The sequence below is a fragment of the Schistocerca americana genome, chromosome X (assembly GCF_021461395.2).
Source record: "Schistocerca americana isolate TAMUIC-IGC-003095 chromosome X, iqSchAmer2.1, whole genome shotgun sequence".
In the NCBI taxonomy this organism is placed as follows: Eukaryota; Metazoa; Arthropoda; class Insecta; order Orthoptera; family Acrididae; genus Schistocerca; species Schistocerca americana.
In genome coordinates, this window is record NC_060130.1 from 817,602,463 (window position 1) to 817,624,914 (window position 22,452).

The window sequence follows — 22,452 nt, forward strand, 5'->3', positions numbered from 1 at the left end:
AGTGTAGATCAGAGAAACTAGGGATGGAGGGAAGGAGCAAAATGGCTTGGGTTGTGAAGCAACCATTGAAACTGAACATGTGCCACTGTGTGGTCAACTTTCTTCTTGACAATGGTTTGGCAGTGCCCATTTACTCTACTGGACAGAGGTTTGGTAGCCATACCAACATAGAAGGCCATGCAGTGTTCGCATCAGACTTGATTTGTGACATGGCTGCTTTCCCAGGTGGCCCAGCCTCCGATGGGGGTAGTATAAGCTTGTGACAGGAGTACTATAGGAGGCGCCCATTGGGTTAATTTTTGCGGATCTTACATCTTTGTCTCCCTGAAGGATATGATCCCTGTGGCAGCAAGGGAATGCGATCGAGAGCAGCATAGGGATGGATTACGATGATGTGTACATTGTGTGGGCGACCGAATGCCATTTCTATGAGATGTTGGAATGATCTTCTGTAGAATGGCCCTCATTTCACGGCATGATGAGAGAATCAAAGCTCTGGCAAAGGTTATGGTTCAGTTATTCCAGACCAGGGCAATATTGGGTGGGGTGGGGTTTTTTTTTTTTTTTTGGGGGGGGGGGGGGGGGAGTGGAGGTGGTTGCTCCTCTGTGGCTGATTCTTGGGGTGGTGTGAGGATTGGATGTGTGGGAGGCCATGGCACAGGAAATCTATCTTTGGACTAGGTTTGTTGGATATTGCCTTTGTGAAGCTTTCAACATGCTGGGCAACGGAGTTCTTGTCACTGCAGATACATTGTTCATGGATGGCTAGGCCGTTTGGGATGGATTTTTTTTGTGTGTGGAATGGTTGGCAGCTGTAAAACTGTATGAACTGCTGGTGGTTAGTGGATTTAATGTGGACAGAGGCGTGGATGGAGCTGGCACGACACAGTGGCCCATAAAATTTGCTACAAATTTGTCTGTAAACCTTTCCTTCAAAGTGAAAGTGATTGGGAGTCAGGATGTAGCTGGTATAGTGTATACGGAATGAGGTGTTGGGTTTGGAAGCTGAAGGCTGTCAGGAGAGGTAGTGCTCGATAACAGCAAGACCATACGCATGAGGGATGTTTGTGTATAGGGAGGTGGCATCAACAGTCGTGAGTAGGGCTTGAGGAAGTAAAGGGGGGAGAGGAGGGGGGTGGGGGTTGGATGGTGGTAAGTAAGTGAAACAAGTGGTTAGTACCTTTGATGTGGAAGGCCAGCCCTCCATAAAGGCTTTCATCTCTCATTCTGCCCTGAAATGATGGAGATCCTTCCCCCCCCCCCCCTCCCCCCCCCCCATAAAGTGGTGTTCCATCACCCACCTGATCTGCACATCAGCCTAGTCCATCCTTATGGCACTCCCACTCACAACCCCTTGCCACAGCAATCATATGGCTGCAAACACCTACACAGCTTTTTATGTTGGTATAACTACCAACCAGCTATCCACCAGGATGTATGGCCACTGCCAAACCATTGTCAAAAAGAAAGTGTATATACCCCCCCCCCCTTCATCTACATCTTTCTTTAATTGTTCAGTAATGGCTTGCCCTAGGCGTTTCATATGAAGAATATTTAGTTCAGCACACACTGGCTTTCAAGTTTAAAACTATTAGCACCTAAGTGAAGTTTCCCCTTAATACATTTTAATAGCAGCCTTAATATTTTTTGTGCTATTACGCCATATAGTATAGCTACTTTTAATGGACTAACAATGGTGAGATGCACAATTAAAAATATACATTTTTTTAAGAACAGAATTTTTTAATTTTTTTAAATTTTGGTCTGCAATATGTTTGTTGGGGGACCAGATAAAAATCTGAAAATGACACACGAGATAGATCTTTACAATATCAAATTTTAGTATAAATTTCAGCTCTGAGATTCTATTAGAAGTTATGGAACAAAATTAGATACACAAGTTGAAAATATGTTTAACATCCAAGATACCCAGGCAAATTGAGTAAAGTATATTAATTATACACTCCTGGAAATGGAAAAAAGAACACATTGACACCGGTGTGTCAGACCCACCATACTTGCTCCGGACACTGCGAGAGGGCTGTACAAGCAATGATCACACGCACGGCACAGCGGACACACCAGGAACCGCGGTGTTGGCCGTCGAATGGCGCTAGCTGCGCAGCATTTGTGCACCGCTGCCGTCAGTGTCAGCCAGTTTGCCGTGGCATACGGAGCTCCATCGCAGTCTTTAACACTGGTAGCATGCCGTGACAGTGTGGACGTGAACCGTATGTGCAGTTGACGGACTTTGAGCGAGGGCGTATAGTGGGCATGCGGGAGGCCGGGTGGACGTACCGCCGAATTGCTCAACACGTGGGGCGTGAGGTCTCCACAGTACATCGATGTTGTCGCCAGTGGTCGGCGGAAGGTGCACGTGCCCGTCGACCTGGGACCGGACCGCAGTGATGCACGGATGCACGCCAAGACCGTAGGATCCCACGCAGTGCCGTAGGGGACCGCACCGCCACTTCCCAGCAAATTAGGGACACTGTTGCTCCTGGGGTATCGGCGAGGACCATTCGCAACCGTCTCCATGAAGCTGGGCTACGGTCCCCCACACCGTTAGGCCGTCTTCCGCTCACGCCCCAACATCGTGCAGCCCGCCTCCAGTGGTGCCGCGACAGGCGTGAATGGAGGGACGAATGGAGACGTGTCGTCTTTTTTTTTTTTTTTTTTTTTTTTTTTTTTTTTTTTTTTTTTTTTTTTGTGGTTTTCGGGCGCACAACTTCAATGGTCATTAGCGCCCTGACTACTCTAAGAATGCACCGCGAGGCACAAGTTGACAACAACAACTAAAAGGGAAAACACAATAAAAGACAGACTGACAGGCATAGGATTAAAAAACATCATCAAATGTCCTTAGCGAGGTGTGTCAAATTGATAAAACAAAGAACACGAGCAGCTGCTCGTGGGTCATCCGCTAAAATGGCATCGAAAGTATTAGGCAGGTTAAGATCGAGGCGCAGTGTGTTAAGATCAGGACAGGACATTAAAATGTGTCTAACCGTCAGCAAGTGCCCACATGGGCAGAACGGCGCCGGCGCAGCCGTCAGCAAATGGCGATGGCTGAACCGGCAGTGTCCAATTCTTAACCTTGCTAAAACGACCTCCTCCCGCCGAGAAGGGCGTGAGGAGGACGTCCAAGCCACGGGAAGAGGTTTTAAGGCCCGAAGCTTGTTGTCGGTAAGTGCAGCCCAATCGGCATGCCACAGCGACACAACGCGCCGACAAATGACCCTGCTAAAATCGGACGAAGGGACACAACAAGAAGCTGTCCGAGGCTGGAGGACCGCAGCCTTGGCCGCGGCATCTGCAGCTTCGTTCCCAGGGATACCGACATGGCCAGGAACCCACATAAAGCTAACCGGCGTACCGACGTCCACCAGCTGCTGAAGAGAGCGTTGGATCCGGTGTACGAAAGGGTGAACCGGGTACGGATCACTGAGGCTCTGGATGGCGCTCAGGGAATCTGAGCAGATGACATAAGCAGAATGTCGGTGGCGGCAGATGTAAAGAACAGCCTGGTAGAGGGCAAAGAGCTCAGCTGTGAAGACCGAACAATGGCCATGGAGCCGGTATTGGAAACTTTGTGCCCCGACAATAAAGGAACACCCGACCCCGTCATTGGTCTTAGAGCCATCTGTATAAATGAAAGTCATGTTGTTGAACTTCGAACGAAGTTCCAAAAAACGGGAGTGGTAGACCGAACCAGGGGTGACCTCTTTTGGGAGCGAGCTGAGGTCGAGGTGAACGCGGACCTGAGCCTGGAGCCAAGGTGGCGTGCGGCTCTCGCCCACTCGAAAGGTTGCAGGGAGTGAAAAATGAAGGTATTGAAGGAGGCGACGAAAGCGAACTCCAGGGGGTAGCAAGGCAGAGACATACAACCCGTATTGAAGGTCAAGAGAGTCGTCAAAAAAGGAACGATAAGACGGATGGTCGGGCATTGACAGTAGCCGACAGGCATACCGACAAAGCAGTATATCGCGCCGGTAGGTGAGTGGCAATTCGCCAGCGTCAGCATGAAGACTCTCTACGGGACTGGTATAAAATGCTCCGATCGCAAGTCGTAAACCCCGATGTTGTATGGAGTTGAGGCGGCGTAAGATGGATGGCCGTGCAGAGGAGTATACGAAGCTCCCATAATCCAGCTTGGAGCGGACGATCGACCGATATAGACGAAGTAGGACGGTTCGATCCGCTCCCCACGACATACCACTGAGAACACGGAGGACATTTAAAGAACGGGTACAACGGGCGGCCAAATATGACACATGTGGAGACCAGCTAAGTTTCCTGTCAAAGGTAAGGCCTAAAAATTTGATTGTCTCCACGAGTGGGAGAGCAACGGGACCGAGTCGTAAGGACGGTGGGAGAAACTCTTTGTAGCGCCAGAAGTTAATACAGACCGTCTTCTCGGCAGAAAAACGGAAGCCATTGGCGACACTCCAGGAGTAAAGACGGTCAAGAGAACGCTGAAGACAGCGCTCCAGGACACGTGCACACTGCGCGCTGCAATAGATGGTAAAATCGTCCACGAAAAGGGAGCCTGATACATCAGCTGGGAGGCAATCCATTATTGGATTGATCGCGATGGCGAAGAGAGCGACGCTCAAAACTGAGCCCTGTGGCACCCCATTCTCCTGGCGAAAGGTGTCGGACAGGACAGAACCCACACGTACCCGAAACTGTCGATCCATTAAAAAGGAATGAATAAAAAGAGGGAGGCGACCGCGAAAGCCCCATGTATGCATGGTGCGGAGAATGCCCGCCCTCCAACAGGTGTCGTAAGCCTTCTCCAAATCAAAGAACACAGCCGCGGTCGGGCGCTTCCGCAAGAAGTTATTCATAATGAAGGTCGACAAGGTAACCAGATGGTCAACAGCAGAGCGGCGCCTTCGAAATCCACATTGTACATTGGTAAGTAGGCGTCGAGACTCGAGCAGCCAAACCAATCGAGAGTTAACCATTCGCTCCATCACTTTACAGACACAGCTGGTAAGCGAGATAGGTCGATAACTGGAAGGCAAGTGCTTGTCCTTCCCCGGCTTAGGAATCGGGACAACAATAGACTCGCGCCAGCATGCGGGAACATGTCCCTCAATCCAGATGCGATTGTATGTACGAAGAAGAAAACCTTTACCCGCAGGAGAAAGGTTCTTCAGCATCTGAATATGAATAGAATCAGGCCCTGGAGCGGAGGACCGTGATCGGCCAAGTGCGGTTTCGAGTTCCCGCATGGTGAATGGGGCATTATAACTTTCACAATTCGAGGAGCGGAAGTCAGGTGGCCTAGCCTCCTCTGCCTGTTTGCGGGGGAGGAAGGCAGGGTGGTAATGAGCGGAGCTCGAAACCTCGGCGAAAAAGCGGCCGAAGGCATTGGAGACAGCCTCAGGGGCCACAAGGACTTCATTCGCGACCTTCAAGCCAGAAACTGGGGAGTGGACCTTAGTGCCAGATAGCCGGCGCAGGCTACCCCAGACAACAGAAGAAGGGGTAGAACTGTTGAAGGTGCTTGTGAATGCAGCCCAGCTGGCTTTCTTGCTTTCTTTAATAATACGACGACACTGAGCACGTAATCGTTTATAATTAATACAATTCGCCACTGTAGGGTGGCGCTTAAAGGTGCGTAAAGCACGTCGACGAGCACGTAAAGCATCTCTACATGCTGCGGTCCACCAGGGGACCGGTACGCGACGTGGAGAAGAAGTAGGGTGAGGGATGGAATATTCAGCAGCAGCGAGAATGACTTCCGTGAGGTGTGCGACCTGACGATCGCAGCTTGTGAAGGTTTGATCCTGAAAGGTAGCCCTGGAAGAGAAGAGCTCCCAGTCTGCCTTGGAGATGGTCCAACGAGAGGAGCACGGAGAGGGAGTATGCTGCAGGAGATGGATAACACACGGGAAATGGTCGCTCGAATATGTATCAGAAAGTGCATACCACTCAAACCGGCGTGCAAGTTGGGGAGTACATATAGAGAGGTCTAAATGGGAATAGGTGTGAGATGTGTCCGAAAGAAAAGTAGGGGCGCCAGTATTGAGGCAGACAAGATCGAGCTGGTTGAAAAGGTCTGCTAACAAGGAGCCCCTCGGGCAGGATGCTGGAGAGCCCCAAAGGGGATGGTGGGCATTGAAGTCTCCAGTTAACAAAAATGGTGCAGGTAGCTGAGCAATAAGTTGCATCATGTCTGCCCTGGTAACGGCAGATGACGATGGAGTGTAAACGGTACAAAAGGAAAACGTAAAAGTGGGGAGAGTAATGCGGATGGCAACTGCCTGCAGGCCGGTGTGCAACGTGATGGGATCGTAGTAAATATCATCCCGGACCAGCAACATAACCCCTCCATGAGCTGGGATACCTACCACAGGGGGTAGGTCAAAACGCACAGAGGTGTAGTGTGCCAAGGCAATTTGATCGCATGGGCGTAGCTTCGTTTCCTGGAGGGCTACGACAAGCGGACGGTGCAAGCGGAGCAGCAACTTCAAGTCCTCTCGGTTGGAGCGAATGCTGCGAATATTCCAGTGAATAAGTGCCATCGTAAGAAAAGAAAGATGAGAGAAGTGGTCACCTCGAAGGCCGCTTAGGGCCTGGCTTCGAGCGAGCACTGCCGCCGCTATCAGTAGGCGGACAGTCATCGTCCATTGGGTCTATAGGGTCATCGGCCATCTCGGGAGGATGGCCGGGAGGGGGAGCTTCCTCCGCCAGTGAACGGCCAGATGTACGGCGACCAGCGGTGCGGCCAGGCGAAACGGATGACGGCCTGGGGCGGCAGCCGCTGGGTGGCGCAAGAGAAGAAATGCACCGTGGCGGGGAAGGAGAACTGTGCTTCCTATGCGCCTTTTTGGAAGGACGTGTAGTGGAAGTACCGGTCGAAGGCTGTGAGGTCGAGGTACGGAGGAAGTCTGCACGGGATGGTTCCTTCTTGAAGGCCCGTGCATCTGACTTCGGTGTCTTCGTTTTAGCAGAAGCTGAAGAAGGTGCTCGTGTCTGTGGGGTGATGGGAGGAAGAGGAGACGTCGACCGCGCGATCTTAGCACTGGCCGAACGGACGACCGTGGTGCTGAAGGTCAGATCGCATGTCTGGGTTGCTACCTCCCGGGTAGTCCGAGGAGAGGCGAGGACAGTACTGTATTTCCCCGCTGGGAGCAGCGTGGGCTTCCTACTAGCCAATAGCTTGCGAGCAGCCGAGGTGGACACTTTCTCTTTGACCCGAATTTCCTGGATACAGCGTTCTTCCTTATAGACAGGACAGTCGCGGGAGGATGCTGCATGGTCACCCTGACAGTTCACACAACGAGGAGACGGAGGTGGACAGTCACCCTCATGGGCATCCCTGCCACAGGTGACACATTTAGCCGCATTGGAACAAGACTGTCGAGTGTGATTGAAACGCTGACACTGGTAGCAGCGCGTAGGTGTCGGGATATAGGGGCGAACAGAAATAACCTCGTAGCCCGCCTTGATGCGCGATGGCAGCTTAACACTATCGAAGGTCAAGAAAATTGTCCGGGTCGGTACAAGGTCATTGTTGACCTTTTTCATGACCCTATGGACAGCCGTCACGCCCTGCTCAGCGAGGAATGATTGAAGCTCCTCGTCAGTCAATCCGTCGAGGGAGTCAGTATAGACCACACCACGAGACGAATTCAAAGTTCGGTGGGCCTCCACCCGGACAGGGAACGTGTACAGGAGGGTGGCCCGAAGCAGTTTTTGTGCCTGAAAGGCATTCTCAGTTTCCAGTAATAAGGTGCCGTTACGCAACCTGGTACAGGATTTGACAGATCCGGCTATGGCATCTACGCCCTTCTGAATAACGAAAGGGTTGACAGAGGAAAAATCCTTTCCGTCCTCAGTTCGAGAAACTACGAGGAACTGTGGGGCAGGCGGTAGTACTTTTGTCACTGTTGGCTGGTCACGTTTCCGTTTTTGGGTCGAAGTCGAAAGAGATGGAGTAGAATCCATTGCGGAGGAATCCCCCATGATTGCCAGCGTCTCCGATGGCGCGCTCCTTCCTTGTGGGGACCCTCTCAGAGGGCACTCCCGCCTTAGGTGAATGTTTACACCTCAGGTCACACCTCCCGAGAAACAGACGGAGGGACCAATCGGCATGGTCAGAAGGTATCAGCTCAGGCAATCACCCCTCCCCGGGCCTGGCCTTTACCAGGGGGTACGCGCGTGCCTTACATGTCTACCCAGGGCGGGGACTTACGCGTTACCCCGTCACCGGCTACGCGTGCGAACGCGTGGGTCGGCCTTCAGACACGCACAGGGAGGAAGGAAGAAGAGGAAAAAGAAGAGAGAGAGGGAGAAAGAGGACAGACTGTCTCAAACGCCGAGGCGGAGACCAGAGAAGGCAAGGAGAAGAAGGCAATGAGAAAGCAAGGGGAAGAAGGCAATAAGAAGGCAAGGAGAAGAAGGCAATGAGAAGGCAAGGAGAAAAAGGCAATGAGAAGGCAAGGAGAAAAAGGCAATGAGAAGGCAAGGAGAAAAAGGCAATGAGAAGGCAAGGAGAAGGCAAGGGAAAGAGTAAGGAAGACAGTGAGGTGGAGAAGAGCAAAGAAAGGAACCAACAAAAGGAAGGAAGAAACGAGAAGTGAAAAAACCAAAAGGACCACGACGATAGGTCGTGGAACCGTCCGTCTCCGGACGCAGGCGCTAACTACCCCCGTGAGGGGGATGGACTCCTTTTAGTCGCCTCTTACGACAGGCAGGAATACCGCGGGCCTATTCTAATCCCCGGACCCGCAGGGGGGACGTGTCGTCTTCAGCGATGAGAGTCGCTTCTGCCTTGGTGCCAATGATGGTCGTATGCGTGTTTGGCGCCGTGCAGGTGAGCGCCACAATCAGGACTGCATACGACCGAGGCACACAGGGCCAACACCCGGCATCATGGTGTGGGGAGCGATCTCCTACACTGGCCGTACACCACTGGTGATCGTCGAGGGGAAACTGAATAGTGCACGGTACATCCGAACCGTCATCGAACCCATCGTTCTACCATTCCTTGACCGCAAAGGAACGTGCTGTTCCAACAGGACAATGCACGTCCGCATGTATCCCGTGCCACCCAACGTGCTCTAGAAGGTGTAAGTCAACTACCCTGGCCAGCAAGATCTCCGGATCTGTCCCCCACTGAGCATGTTTGGGACTGGATGAAGCGTCGTCTCACGCGGTCTGCACGTCCAGCACGAACGCTGGTCCAACTGAGGCGCCAGGTGGAAATGGCATGGCAAGCCGTTCCACAGGGCTACATCCAGCATCTCTACGATCGTCTCCATGGGAGAATAGCAGCCTGCATTGCTGCGAAAGGTGGATATACACTGTACTAGTGCCGACATTGTGCGTGCTCTGTTGCCTGTGTCTATGTGCCTGTGGTTCTGTCGGTGTGATCATATGATGTATCTGACCCCAGGAATGTGTCAATAAAGTTTCCCCTTCCTGGGACAATGAATTCACAGTGTTCTTATTTCAATTTCCAGGAGTGTGTCATTTAATTATGTCAGATTAAAGCAACTAATCATTATTTTCAAGACAAACCTCTGCTGAAAGTCTCAGCAGGCTAGCAGACAGCATCTGCAAGACTCTTCAGGCTCACAGACAAGCCTGTCAGCCAATGTGGCCGACCCCCTGACACCCCCCCCCCCCCCACCCCTTTCCATCAACATCCGTCCACTCACCCTTAGTTAACGCGAAGTGCGCAGTTGAAAAATGGGGTCTTTGTGTTCTATTGGTGTTTTTGTTAATATAGAATGTCAAAGGTGTCTATGGAAGGTGGAGGAGGTGATGGTGTTTTACTAAAGAGTTGGCGCAAACAAGCACTGTGAAATTAAAGACTTAAAAGAAATTTCATCACTTTTTTGGCCAGTCTTGCTTGGACCTTTTTAAGAAATTTAAGAAGCCCATAACAAAAGGTCCAAGAGAAATAGTGGTTGATCATTATTCTAACAATTAAAGACCTTTTATCAATATAATACCAGGAAAATCTTTGCGTTCAACATGTTAGTCTAAGATATTTGTAATTAACAAAGAAAGGGATAGTGACAGTTCAGATGAAGAAGATTGTGGCTTATTAGAAACTTTAAAAAGATTCAGCTAGCATAATATTTGGTGTATCACCTGCTAGTAAAATTAGAAAGTTAAGCAAACAACAAAGACCTTTTACCCTGAATGCAAAGGTTGAGGAAAATGCAAGTACAATCAAAAAGAATTTAGGAGTTTCATTTCAGAAGCAAGATTGTATTACACCAGATGGGAGTTCAAAAATTCACCAACCGCACATTATCATTTCACATAAAATCTTAAAAGTAAATGCCAGTTTTCAAACAATGAGGATAAAATTACGATCATCAGTTTACTGCAAATTCTTTTAATTGAGCAAAAGTTAAGAGACGAATTTAACATTAAGAACCTTTGGTTGAACCGACAAGGCATTTAGTAAAAGAACAGAAAATTTTACCTGTATTACAAAAGAAAAATTCATCCAATTTGATAGGTGAAAGCACAGTAGAAAAGGTTCTAAGGTTGGTTGGTATAAAAGATCCTGGGGGAAGGGACCAAACGGCTAGATCATTGGTCCCTTGCTCCGAATAAAACAAGCAAGACTAACAACACAAAACAGAGAGAAAGGAAAAACCAAAAGAACAATGGAAAGGCAAACACTCAAATGGACGAAAGGGGAGAAGAAAACCACAGGAACAGGTACAGAGATTAAAACAACAAAACAGATTACCATGGCTGGTTGACCATGAGAATAAAAAGGAGAAGCCAGCCACATTGCAACACATTAAAACGTCCACTCGAAAAGCTTAGGGTGGAGGACACAGAGGGACAAAGGACTTGTGCTAAAATTTAGATCAAATCATAAAACCCACCCTCATGAATAAAATGCAAAACTAAATTAGCTGATGAGGCGTTGTCAGATAAAATTATCAGCAACGAGTCCGGTAACCGAAGATATCATTGCAGGGCAGTCAAAGTGGGACAGTGCACCAGAATATGGGCCACTGGTCAACCGGGAGCCGCATCAACACTGAGGTGGGTCTTCACGGCACAGGAGGTAGCTGTGGGTCGCCCAAGCGTGGCACATGCGGAGCCTGGAGGACTGCCACACATTCATAGTCTCCTTAATGGCACACAGTTTGTTGTGTGTACTGAGCCTATGCCATTCCATCTCCCAAAGCCGAAAAACCTGGTGAAGTAAAAACGAACGCGGGTAAGTTACTGGAATGCCGATCTTTGTAAGCAGTTTCCGTGTAGCCTGTTTGGCCAGCCTGTCAGCAAGTTTGTTGATTGGGATTACGATGCGTCCTGGAGTCCACACAAACACCACTGAACAACCGTATCGTTCCAGGGCATAGATTGACTTCTGGAAGGTCACTACTAAAGGATGACGAGGGTAGCACTGGTTGATAGCTTGTAGGCTGCTCAAGGAGTCGGTACACAGAAGAAACGACTCCCCAGGGCATGAACGGATGTGCTCAAGAGCACGAGATATAGCCACCAGCTCTGCGGTGAAAGCACTGCAGCCATCGGGCAAGGAATGCTGTTCAATATGTCCTCTATGGACATATGCGAAGCCGATGTGACCATCAGCCATCAGCGTAAATTACTTCATAGCATCGGTAAATGTGAAGAATCGAGATGAAGTGACAGCGGAGAGCTGTGGGGTGAACTGTCCTTTAGGCCATGTGAAAGGTCAAGGCAAAGCCGCTGCCTAGGTGTACACCATGGAGGTGTACGCGATAGGACCACGAGTATAGGTGATAAAGCCAAGGACTCCAGTTCAGATAGAAGGGATCGGACGTGGACTGCAATTGTAAGCCCTGACCTGTGCTGCCGATGCGGGAGATGAACCGCCGCGGGGGTGGGGGGTGGGGGGGTTCTAATAAACGCAATGCTGAGGGTGCCACTAAACCATAAACCACACTCCCATTGTCTAGGCAGGATTGAACAAGGGTTCTGTACAGCAGCAGCAGCAGCAGCAGCAGCAGCAGCTGCAGCAGCTGCTGCAGCGTAGAGCGATCTGCACCCCTGTTGGTGTTGCTCAGGCAGCGGAGGGGCATGAGGTGCTGCCAGCACTTCCGCTTAAGCTGACGAAGGTGAGGAAGCCAAGTCAATCGGGTGTCGAAAACCAGTCCTAAAAATCGATACATCTCCACTACAGTGAGGGGATCATCAGGAAGGTAAAGTTTCAGTTCCGGATGAACGGTACAATGCCAAAAGAAGTGCATAACACACGACTTTGCAGCCGTAATCTGAAAGTCGTGGGCTAAGGCCGACGACTGCGCCTTGTGGATAGCTTCCTGTAGGCGCCGGTCAACAACACCAGTAATGAAACTTCCTGGCAGATTAGAACTGTGTGCTGGACCGAGATTAGAACTCGCGACCTTTGCCTTTCGCGGACAAGTGCTCTACCACTGAGCTACCCGTCCTCGTAGCTTCAGTTCTGTCAACCTTGCAGAACTAGCACTCCTGGAAGAAAGGATATTACGGAGACATGGCTTAGGCCGGTATTACACCATCAATTTTCTTTGTCAAAGATATTTGATAGTGTAATAGAGACTTTGTGAAATGTCGTCCAATATTTGATCAAATCTAGGGCCTCGCTGTATATTTGATCAAAGAAACCACTTGTCTTCTGTTCGCTGCAATGTGACATGCTACCACATGGAGCAATAGCATCGCTGTAGCGTTCTGTCGTCTGTAGTGTTTTTATAACCATTGCCGGTAAATACCATTGGTGTGTGCCGACAACTACAAAATTAATAGAGATGTCTGAAGCTGATGAGGCGCTTTACAACGTGAGGCACCCTGAATACAAAAATAGATTAAGAAGATTGGAGACCTAACCTGACCTAACCTAACCCAACCTAACATAACCCTCTCCTGTAGCAAGGAATCTGAGTGTTATAGTGAGCCTGTCTTCTGAAGATGTAGCAGTTCTTAAGTGAATATTGTGCTTTGTGATATGAGGATACACTTCATTGAGCACATACAGAAATGTATGCTCATCCATTCTTAAGTAATTGATGTACGACTTGACGTCTTCCACTGTAAGCTCACGTAACAAGTTTTGTTGAATGCTTTCATCGTGTCGTCGTAAAACCCACGGCTTCACCCAGATTAGATTAGTTTCTCGTTCCATAGATCCGTGCTGAGGAGATCCTCGTGGATGTGGAACATGTTGATTTTTTTTAAGCTGAAATAACAATACTAATAGTATGAATAAATACAATACATCATTTGTTTCTATTAAAAATTTCGCCAATGGAGTAGAAGGAGTTGGCCAGTAGTAAGTCTTTCAGGCTCCTTTTAAACTGATCTTTATCTCTAACTAAATTTTTTATGTTTGCTGGCAAATTATTGAAGATGAGCGTTCCTGAGTAGTGGACCCCTTTTTGAACTAAAGTAAGTGCTTTTAAGTCCTTGTGCAGATCATTTTTGTTCCTGGTATTGTATGTATGAACTGAGTTGTTTGTTGGAAAAAGAGATATATTATTTACGACAAATTTCATTAAGAAGTAAATATACTGAGAGGCAGTAGTTAGTATACCCAGTTCTTTGAAGAGGTTTCTGCAGGACGTCCGTGAATTTACTCCACAAATAATACGTATTACACGCTTTTGGACCTTGAAAACTTTTGTTTGACTTCAAGATTTACCCCCAAAATATTATCCCATATGACATTATGGAATGAAAGTATGCAAGCTTTTTCATTTTTATGTTGCCTGTGTCTGCTAACACTCGAATTGGAAATACAGATTTGTTAAGGCCTTTCTGCAGTTCTGTGGTGTGCTCCTCCCAACTGAATTTATTATCAAGTTGTAATCCCAGGACTTTTAAGACTGTCAACCTCGTATGTATGGTTCCATTCCCCCCCCCCCCCCCCCCCCCCCCGACTTCTTTTCCGTATGTGCACACAATGCAATTGGAGTACGTAAAACTGCTGCGGTTAAATAACAAGTTGTTGTCAGCCATCTTGAACTTTGACGAAAAATTTGATGACAGTGTAATACCCCTTCTAGCACTATGTCAAAGATCTTTGTCAAATATATTGGATCACATCTTTGATCAAATCTTTGACAAAGAAATTTGATAGTGTAATACCGGCCTTAAGCAGAGCCTGGGGAACGTTTCCCTGAGTTCGAGTCTCTGTCTGGCACACAGTTTTAATCTGCCAGGAAGTTTCATATCAGCACACACTCCGCAGCAGAGTGAAAAATCTCATTCTGGGAACATCAGTAATGGTGGAGCAGTACGAAATGCAGAAGGCATCTGCATACAGAGAGGGTGAGACGGACGGCCCTACAGCTGCTGCTAGACCATTAACAGCTACTGAAAATAGACACACACTCAATACAGAGCTCTTTCACGGGGGCATCCTAAAGAATGAGGGATCATGTTTTCCTCCGCAGTAACGATCGTTGTAGTTACCTGCTCAACTAGCACATCGATGTTACCATGTGGGGGAGATTCCATGGTGACAGTAAAGGTGAAAGTTTCCCAGTCTGCCTTGTTTAAAGCCCTTCTAGGCAGGCAGGCATCCATGGGCCAGATGCCGGGGCAGTGACAGGAAGATGGGGAAGTGGTCTCTACCACACAGGTCATCATGTGCTGTCCAGTGGATAGATGGGAGAAGGCCAGGACTGCAAGCCGAGAGATCAATGGCTGAATGTGTGCAATGTGCCACACCGAAATGTCTGGCGGCCCCAATATTTAAGAGGCACAGGTCAAGTTGTGACAGTGAATTTTCAACTTCTTTGCCTCGGCCAGTAAGAACTGTGCCACCCCACAAGAGTTTATGAACGTTAAAATCTCCCAAAAGTGGGAAGGGGTTAGGGAGTTGATCAATCAGTGGAGCCAATGCATTCAGTGGTACTGCACCATCTGGAGGAAGACATACATTGCAGACAGTTATTTCCTGCGTCTTCCAAATCCTGACAGCCACAGCTTCAAGAGGGGTTTGAAGGGGCACAGGTTCACTGCGTACCGAGTTCATTACATAGAAGCAAACACCATCTGACACTATTATAGTTGCTACAGTTCCTGTAATACTCCTTATAGCCACAGAGGAAAGGGGTCTGCATCGCCGGGAACCAGGTTTCCTGGAGGGCAATGCAGAAAGCAGGTGTAAAGCTTAATGGTTGCCGTAGCCGAGCTAGGTGGTGGAAGAAACCGCTGCAATTCCACTGGAAAATGACTTTATTGTGAGGCTGGGAAGGCATGAAGTGCACAAGGAGGCAGGTTATGCCTCAGGGTCACCTGCTGCCTCAGACTGAGTATTTGTAGCCATTTCTATGGTGGACAAGGCATTAGCGAGATCCATGTCTGCAGGGGACGCTAAGATCTCCACTGCATCTTCAGATGCAGAATTGATAGGGAGTGGTGGTGTTGGGACCACCAGAGGGTCCTGTTTCTTAGCAGACTACTACTTAGTTTGCTTGCTCTCTCGCTTTTCTTTCGGGGCTTGCTGGGAAGATTTCTCCAAAGCAGCTTCATGCATGGAGGAAGACTGAAGCTCTTCATCCAGCAGCTTTTGGCTCCTTGAGCCACTGGCTAGTGTCCGCCGTGGCATTAGTCCCTTGGGAGACAGGACCCCAAGGAACCCCTTCCGCAGTAGAGGAGCCAGAGGAGGCTGTTGCTTCTCCAGCAGGGGGGGGGGGGAGGGGGGGGGGAGAGGGGGGGCACTTGCTCCCAAAGTAGGTGCTTTGGGACCAATGGAGGAAGATTTGCCCCCTACCACCAAGGGGGGCGGATGTATTCTGGTGTCTCTGAGGGCCCACTGTTCATGGCACAGAGTGGAGAACCACTGGCACTTGGGACGGTGATGGTAATGTAAGTGCAGCATATGTAGACATCAACCGAATGGGGTGTAATCTTTTGAATTTATGTTTAGCCTCTGTGTAAGTCAACCAGTCTAGGGTCTTTTAGTCCATGATTTTCTGCTCCTTTTGGAGTACTGGGCAGTCTGGCGAGCAGGGGAAGCGGTGCTCTCCACAGCTGATGCAAGTTGGAAGTGGCACACATGGAGTATCTGGGTGCAGTGGACTTCCACAGTCTTGACATGTGGTGCTGGAAGTGCAGCGGGAAGACATGTGCCTGAACTTCATTTAAAGCACTGCATAGGGGAAGGGACGTACGATTTAAAGTCACAGCGGTAAACCATCATCTTCACCTTTTCAGGCAATGAATCACCCTTAAAGGCCAAGATGAAGGCACCGGTAGCAACCCTGTTGTCTTAGGGTCCCCTGTAAATGCACCAGATGAAATGAACACCCCACCATTCTAAATTGGCACAGAGCTCATCGTCAGATTGCAGGAAGAGGTCACAATGGAAAATAATCCCCTGGACCATGTCGAGGCTTTTATGTGGAGTGACGGAAACAGGAATATCACCCAGCTTGCCACAGGCGAGTAATGCTCGGGTTTGGGATGGGGATGCTGTCTGAATCAAGACTGTGCCGTTTTACATTTTGGACAGCACTGCCACTTCTCCAAACTTATCCTCGAGGCATTCAACAAAAAACTGAGGCTCTGTCAGGAGAAGAGAGTCCCCATCGGTTCTGCTACAGACTAAAAACCGAGGCGAATATGGCTCTACATTCTGTAGCTCTATGTTCCTCCCATGGTGTAGCAAGGGAGGGAAACGATTTAGGGTCATACCTGTCAGCACTGAATTCTACCTTGCCCTTCTTAAAGACTGACCCACTCCAATCAGGGCCTCTCCACATCGCCCCATGGGTGCCACCCAGCCACAGCAGAGGCCAACAGGCATGATGGGCGTTGCCAGGAGTCCTGATGCCCCAAATAGATAGGCACCTACTCATCGGCATACGTGGGGAGTTTACAGCTCAGGCATCAGCAGTGCGATCCCTGTGTTGTCAGGGGGCTACCACCAAATGGGCACATGATGGCCCCACAACAATGGACTGGCTACCGCACTGGATATTGGGTACAATCCAATACTGGCATGGGGAAGAAAGAGGACAGGAGACAACAGAAGAAGATGACATACCCTGGAAAGTGTCCTCACCCAAATAGTTGAATTGCAGGTGGAGATGCAAAGCCATGACAAGAGATCTAAGGGCACTCGTGCAGCAGTAAGGTGTCCTTTCCCATACGACCCGCTCTTCTGTAGAATTTTGAAAGTGGCAGGTCAAGCAATAGCACTCGTAGGGCTGAAAAGTTAGAGACTTGTTTTAGTCGCCTCTTAAGACAGGCAGGAATACCTCGGGCCGATTCTAACCCCGGACCCAAAAGGGGGGGGGGGGCACAGTTTATAAGGTTTTATGAGTAAGACAACAATAGCCATTTAATACTTTTTGCAAAAACGGTTGTGTTAGTGTGAAAGAATACAGTAACAAGGTACAGAGACAAAAAAAAAAATGTTGAAATTTTTGAGAGATGAGACCGAAATGGTGTATTGTTGTAGAGGCATCTGGCACCCATAACATTTCCATTTGTTTGTATCACCAGAATGTTAAATTGTTGATGGATGGGGCCAATCTTAGAGCTGACTATAAAGACATGTTGGAAGTTCCAGTATGCAATATTGACAGTTACAATTTTACAATCATGAGAAAATGTCACAACTGTCCAGGCAAATGAGCTTCACTTGACATGTTTCAAGAATCTGAAGCAGATGATTTGAAATACAATATAAAATATAAACAATGGGTGAAACGACAGAATAAAACTGGTGATAATCATGAATTTTTTTTTTTTGTGTGTGTTGGTAGCTAACCTTGAAAACCTAAAATGCATCATTTAAGTGATAAAGCTCACAGTATATTTATTAAAGACAAAAAGCAAACCTTGGCAGTTGAATGCTTACTTCTAGCAGACTTTTCTGAAAACTATTCCTAATGTGATGACACCAGAGGGGCACAAAGTGAGCTGTCACTATAGCATCTCCAGCAGACCTGTGAGAACCACATCTTGACAATTCAAGAAATTGTTTAAATTCTGTGAAGAGCAGGTAAAAGAAATTACCTACGTATTTGTAAACTGTGAGGAATAACAAGTGCTCTACACCAATGTCTTGGAGACAAGATTCAACACTTGCCAGAAGATTAAAGGCACTTTATCTTTTTTGGTTGTTTTATACCACAGTCACACAACTGACTCAACTTTAAGATCACGTAAATATCCCCTGATAGTGAACTTCTTCACTGTGGAAAGCTTGTACCACTAAACTTCAGTATAAAGATATACTGGCTGGTGTTTAAGATAATCAGTGGTTCATTGCCTAAGGTGATAATACTGGTTGTCAAAATGAAGGTGTTTATGTTAGATTTTACCACCAACTAGGACCACAGACATCACTCAAAAAAGTTGAGAAGAGTGAAGTTTGGATGCCAGTTAAAAATGTACTGAAGAAGGTGGCTCCCCTAGACCTCAGAACTAGGACTGAGCAAATTTTTAACCTAATGCCCAACTGGAGTGAAAAAGTTTCTCAGATTTTCGATCAATTACTCAGTAAAAACAAATACGATGAGAACAAAACAATGGCTAATTTTTAGTAAAAGAAATAAGTAATGATAGGTATGTTTAAATTATATAATTGATGTAGTTTATTACATTAGCTTAGATATCGCAAGGGGGGGGGGGGGGGGGAATTCTGACCGAAATCATTTTTTTTTTTTCCGAAGGGGAAAAAAATTTTTTTATGCCAAAAAAATGAAAAAAAAAAAAAAATCTCTCCTTTAAAACACTGTATTTCTTCTTTTATTAAGCGTAAGCTTCTCACCAATAATACTCTATGGAAAGTAACTATACTATATAGTTTAATACACAAAATATTAAGGCTGAGAAATCACTCCTTTGTGGAGAACTGCAGTTCAAAAATTAAGTGTTTTTCAATGTGCGACCAATAACTTTGAGATGTTAAAAAAGGAATTCATTCATCTAGGTCACAATGTGTGTGTGCACACACACACACACACACACACACACACACACACACACACACACACACACACACTCCCCCCCATGAACACTTGAACACTAGAGAAAGATATTCAATTCGTAACTTACGGAAATCTTGTTACTTCTGTGTCTGCCATCTTGTCACCCCTCTGGATACACCTACAACATAAGTAACAGACAGATTTTCCTCCACTGCTTTAACTTGTAAAATGTAAACACACCAAATATGGAGAAAGGAAAGAACATAATGGTCACAAAATTTCTGCATACCTTGATACAAAATTACCTAATATAGAAACTGTATCATAAAGCACTTGTTCGTTCTAACATAACCCCCTGCAAATACAATTCTACCATCAAGCCTCATACACAACTTAAGGTATATACTAAATATTTCCATATTAAACAGTTTCACAAGGTGAAAAAAAAATCATGCTAATAAAATCTCACTAGTCAATGTCAAATTTTTCCTTCCCTTTCTTGAAACTATGGCCTACAACATTACCTCTTTCCAGTATTTATACTATGATACATTTCAGTGCACTCTGAATAGGAAATATTGAATACAAATAACAGAAAAGACAGGCACACAGAACTGTGAAGTTTGTTAACTGTTATTCTGAAATCAATACGATTTCTGAGGAGTTCTTGGAAAAGGTCCAATTCAGATAAAGGTGAGGATGAAACACTATATCTTTACCTCGTATTAAACCCTAATAACTCACAGCGTACAAAGAACCGAGGAAGTACTCAGATTGAACAAGGACTAATAAATCAGTCAGGAAGAGACTCATTTAAGGAATCACAGACGCACTTTCATGGGGTGGTTTAGGTAAAAACGTAGTAGGTTTTACTACACTTGCGTTTCAAAGATATAAAACTGAAGTCAATGTAATTTTCTATTCAGGCTAAGCATATCAGTATCATTTACACGAGTTTAGAAAAAGTTGTACACGGCGGGAAAAATAAGCTGGTGAAAATCATGTGCAAATATTTGAATGAGGTAAGGTGGTATGCAATTGTCAGTGAAACTATTATAACAAAGACGCAATTCACTAAGACGGCTGGCGCGATTTTTGTCACAATCTTAACTGAAAATTAGGGAACACATTCAAATGTTCGGAATCTAAGAGTAACATACGATTCATATTTCGGAAAGATATTAACTATTGAATTCAGTATTTTCAAAGTAGCTACGTGCGGATACAGTAGTCAGTCAGATTCTGTTACCGGCCTGTGTTGGAAACAGCGCACTCCTAACAAGCAAGGTTGAGGATCCCTGCAAGACAGACTAATAGAGGAAATATAGTCGGCTCTCTACGAAGCTGCTGAAAAACACTAAAAGTTGCAACCCGGCTTAAAGGAGAGAAATGAAAAAGGTTACCATGTCACGTTGCGCGAGTTTTTTTTCCTACCTTCAAGTAGTATATCCACTCTATGGAACCCACCGCGTAATTTCAGCTGTATTCAATATGCTACAAATCGAGGCAATTTAAAACAGGTAATACTTTAGGGAATGATTAACATCAATGAAACATATATACGCAATAAACATTACTTTTTTAAAAAAGAAAATAGTCTGACTTCACTCACCACTAGCAGCGCTTTGCCTGTGATAACCGAATTTAATTGCAGCCAAGACTAGCTGTCACAGCTCACGACGGGTGTTCAGACTTTCGTATAATATTATATACCATAGCCGCTTGCACAGATACTCATCTCTGAGCGACTTGCTTATCCCATAGATATTAGACGTACATCGAGACTTGTATCGACCGTGTTTTCGAGCCACAAGAAAGAATTTCGAATGGAATAATAGCCTCGCGCCCACCATCTATTGGTCAATTTATGTAAGAACATTCGACGCGCGCACTCCCTGTCGACGACCCGTGAAGCTTTGATGATACACAGAGAGTTTTTTTTCATCGAGGGTTTGAAGAATTCTGCCTAAAATTGTAGTAATAATGTGTTGTGCGCGTGTGATGGATATGTAAACTACTACGTCATGCTGTGAAAGAGGTAGCTAAAATACAGCGCTGGTACAGCTCTCAGAGAAGCGAGTGTTAAAACTTCGAAATGTCGAAGCAGACGGAGCGACAAAGTTACGCACAGACATACAAGCTCGTTGTCGTAGGGGGTGGTGGAGTTGGGAAATCCGCGATAACTATACAATTCATTCAGGTATGTAAAATTTACATCTCTAACACTATTGACAAACTGTGATGTGTAGTTCATTAACCGATTCTCAGAGTCTCCACCCACATACTTCAAGAAGTTATGTCAGGAAGTGCTCTTGAAAATTGTTTACTAAACTTCCAGGGACATAAACGTAGATAGTGCCACAAAAATAACTGTTTACAAATACTTGTTCGTAGTGAGCTTTAAAATTTTAACTAAATGCCTATATTTGTTTACCTTACTAGTTTCAACAAAAGCGTGTATTTAATAAGATCCCATGGACGCGTTCAGATTGTACCATCTCTTTGTTGACATAAGGTCTATGATGAACGTACGTTGCAACAATGTTTGTTGGCACATTGACGTATTGGTGAGTACGGGTTTGGCGCGTTAAGCATGTGATGATAAATTTTAAAAGGTTTCATATTAGAATTCCACTGTTTATGGACGGAAAAGGTGTGATTGTTATCGGAAGCGTTCGCTGGACAGTGGTGTTCAATCATACTTTCTATATCTACAAACCAAGCAACAATAACTTCACTATTTAAAGTCTTCTTTTTCACTGGTCACATCCTAGCTGTTGTATTAGCTAACATTGTTGTAAGAATCATGCCGGGACATTGTTTTAACCTATTTTGTTGCCAAAAGACGAATTATTGATTTTGGTATATACGCTTATTAATCTCTTCACATAAAAGGAACCCTGCCGGTTATTGTAAAAATGTTCATCACGCGAGCTGATTATATATAAACAGCGGAAAGCAGTATTGTTGGGGAGACCATATAGTGTAAGTTTTGCTTACAATCGTATAATATTCGACGTTATTCAGTAAACTTTCGTTAATAAACTTTCTCATCAGCACTCGGCAAGGCAATACCCCTTATCGACAAGTTGGAAAGTTTCTCCCGAGGAACAACCCTTATTCCTAGTGCTGTTATTGCAGTTTGTAGTACAAGTGAAAATCTATGGGTGAACTATTGAGATGAGTGCTAGATTAACTTTTTTTTTCCTAAGGCGTCGAGAACAACAGTACGGGATGACAGGCCAAACGTTGTTGCAAGGTTTGGGAGATATTCGTTTTAGCTATGACGTCAGGCGTTACGTCATACGCGGCATCTGTTGAATCAAGCCACTGTCCTTTTAAAGACGAGGAATGGATTCTGTAGGCGTGCGGCAGGAAGGTGTGGTCTAGAGCGTTCGTAGATGTCTCAATTAAGTAGCATTAAGCTACAATTCAATCTGCGGCCTACCTCTCATATTAGATGCCTCATTGCGTCATTTTATTTGACAAACAATTTTTCTCACTTTCTGTTATGAAAATTAGCGAGTAAAAGGCGAGAATACCA

The 22,452-nt window shown here is 46.5% G+C and overlaps 2 protein-coding genes across 4 annotated transcripts in view; one reads left to right on the forward strand and one right to left on the reverse strand.

Moving 5' to 3' along the window:
• Positions 1 to 20,671, reverse strand: part of LOC124555204 (mitochondrial glutamate carrier 1-like) — a 179,063-nt gene extending 158,392 nt beyond the window's left edge. Inside the window, exons 1-2 of one of the 3 annotated variants that reach the window (XM_047129049.1) lie at positions 20,521 to 20,671; positions 19,036 to 19,086 (exon numbers count right to left, since the gene is read on the reverse strand). In XM_047129049.1, the coding sequence (XP_046985005.1) occupies positions 19,036 to 19,064 (29 nt within the window). In that variant the 5' untranslated portion in view covers positions 19,065 to 19,086; positions 20,521 to 20,671. Of the gene's footprint in view, positions 1 to 19,035; positions 19,087 to 19,627; positions 19,738 to 20,157; positions 20,250 to 20,520 lie in introns of those variants that run through there. The other 2 variants (XM_047129051.1, XM_047129050.1) reach the window with 2 other exon arrangements.
• Positions 20,672 to 20,790: 119 nt separating this feature from the next.
• Positions 20,791 to 22,452, forward strand: part of LOC124554755 (ras-like protein 2) — an 88,870-nt gene continuing 87,208 nt past the window's right edge. The window contains exon 1 of the mRNA XM_047128407.1: positions 20,791 to 21,108. Within this exon, the coding sequence (XP_046984363.1) occupies positions 21,004 to 21,108 (105 nt within the window). The 5' untranslated portion in view covers positions 20,791 to 21,003. The remainder of the gene's footprint in view (positions 21,109 to 22,452) is intronic.